Source organism: Siphateles boraxobius, unplaced genomic scaffold (assembly GCF_051911475.1).
Source record: "Siphateles boraxobius isolate OS27281-9 unplaced genomic scaffold, OSU_SipBor_1 30, whole genome shotgun sequence".
In the NCBI taxonomy this organism is placed as follows: Eukaryota; Metazoa; Chordata; class Actinopteri; order Cypriniformes; family Leuciscidae; genus Siphateles; species Siphateles boraxobius.
The window spans coordinates 10,420,001-10,422,154 of NW_027508920.1; the positions used below are offsets into that span (position 1 = coordinate 10,420,001).

The following is a 2,154-nucleotide window of genomic DNA, read 5'->3' on the forward strand; positions in this document are numbered from 1 at the left end:
ATAAGACGCTTATGTTATAGATATTTCATGCAATTAAATGATGCATGTAATGATATGCCGTTGTGTCAGGAAACATATATGGTTTAAGCATGTTAGGTGTGTTTTAAAGACAATTGACTGCTGCAATCTCGTGTATGGGAGACACACGAGCTGCAGTATCCATCAGCGCGCGCCTACACACTTCACTGCGTTACTGCTGTACACTCACGTGCGGTTGATCACATTACATCACAGTTCACTAAAGTCAAGCCAAAGTAGTGTATTGTCATTGTTTGCCTATTAGACACATGCAATGAGTAAGCGCATACAAAAAGTCTCACATTATAAACACTAACAATATGAATAAGCATATGGGTTATTTTAAAACATTGAGGTATTAGGCCTAACGCAACGGCTTAAAAAATGGGTAGAATACAAAGTAAGATCTAAAACAGCTAGAAGTAAGATCTGCCTACATTTAACCACATTTTTAAAATATGTTCGAATGCTGTAATGGTATAAAAGTTCCATACGATGTGTTTTGGATGTAAATAAAGCATAATCAGACTTTCAATGCATGTGCCATCTGTCGATTTATGTAGGCTTCAAGCTTGAGGCTATTTTTTCCCAACAAAATCATTGTTCAACTCATTGCCTTGAGCTGAATCTCAAAGACTCGCATGAGAAATACAGTATTTTAAGACGCTAGAATAGGCTAAATGAGATGTCGCCTTACCGTCAAAAGCCTGTGCGCTGTGTAATAAAAGTAGAAACATTGCTAATGACGAGAGTTTAGTGCTCCACATTCTCCCACACGCGTGTGTGCAAAAGCATCCTCTCCTCCTCTCTCCGGGGCGCAACATTCTGCAGTTCAAACGACCAGCCATTTGTGTTTGTAGAGGAGGTGGCCCAATATCGGTTCTGGGCCAGACATCTGCTCAGACCCGTGAGTCAGTGGGACGTGTGGTGGTCACGCCGCTCCAACAGCCAGAGCAGAGCCGCATTCGTGGAAATGTCCATATTGTCCACCATCACTGCGACACTGGGGAAGCGAGAGAGGTCTGCATTTTTTTAGCTGGTATATCTATGCCTCACACTCCTTATTAACGCCCAAAATGTGATCGGATGTTGGAAGGGATGCATGTAAGTCTCTCTGTTGTTCAGTGAAGCTGTCCAATGAAAAAGAGCTCGCATGCAGGGAAGCAAAGCTGTAGTTTTGTGCCATGTGCATGCTCTAGTGGTCAATGGAGTATATTACCTTTAGACTGGTTAATACAACAGTTTCCAATAAAAACGAACAAAACAGAAACACTTGTGTCTAGTTCTGTTTGACTGCTCTTCAGGGGCCTGTTTCAGAAAGGAGGTTAAGTGAAAACTCTGAGTATGTTAACCCTGAAATGAGGCAAACTCTGGGTTTTCTGTTTCAGAATTGGAGGTATGTCAAACCCGAGAAAGCAGAGTAAGTCAAGCCCATTTCTGAAAGAGGGGTAACTTATACTCAGAGTCAGTTACCATGGTAACTTACTCTGTGAACCTAACCTGGTCGGGAGCAGGTTTTCTTAAATAAACCCAGAGGTTTTCTTTTAGTAAATGGATTTTGATTTAATAATCTTTAGATATTTTGACTGGAAACAACAAGACAAAAATGCTAAGTAAGAAAAGCATATTTTGCAGTGCAGTACATTCATTAATTGCACATTTTTCTATATAACATCGGAGAGAGCACATTAGTAAAGCTGCTGTATCAGTGCGGGAAGGAAAATGTGCCTCGTTCACTTGATAATATCTTGCTGTGACCTCTGAAAGTAACCTAATAATTAGAATTTGCTTTTTGGATTTCCAATGTGGTTGATGTATTGATGACATGCATATTCCCATCATCGCACCTTCCGAAAATGAAACAGATTACTGTATGGAATGGAAGGATAGTCTGAGATATATGCCGTAACCACCACCACAGCTGTTAAATACACACAAATTATTCACAATTGATTTGGTCATCTTTATTTCCTACAAATACAAAAGCAAAAGTTATTCTTTTCCTGTTGGATTTTAATATTCTTCCAATATTGTGTATCTCCCCTTTATCTATGAGTGATGGTGCAGGTCCAGCCTATGCCTTCTTGCTGTTGGCCCAGTAGAAGTCAAATGTTAAATTCATTAGCCTAATTAAAA

General features: G+C 39.9%; 1 protein-coding gene across 1 annotated transcript in view; it reads right to left on the minus strand.

Annotated features, from left to right (window-relative positions):
- Positions 1-1,144, minus strand: part of kiaa1549lb (KIAA1549-like b) — a 338,844-nt gene extending 337,700 nt beyond the window's left edge. Inside the window, exon 1 of the mRNA XM_077248220.1 lies at positions 716-1,144. Within this exon, the coding sequence (XP_077104335.1) occupies positions 716-866 (151 nt within the window). The 5' untranslated portion in view covers positions 867-1,144. The remainder of the gene's footprint in view (positions 1-715) is intronic.
- Between the last annotated feature and the right edge of the window lie 1,010 nt (positions 1,145-2,154).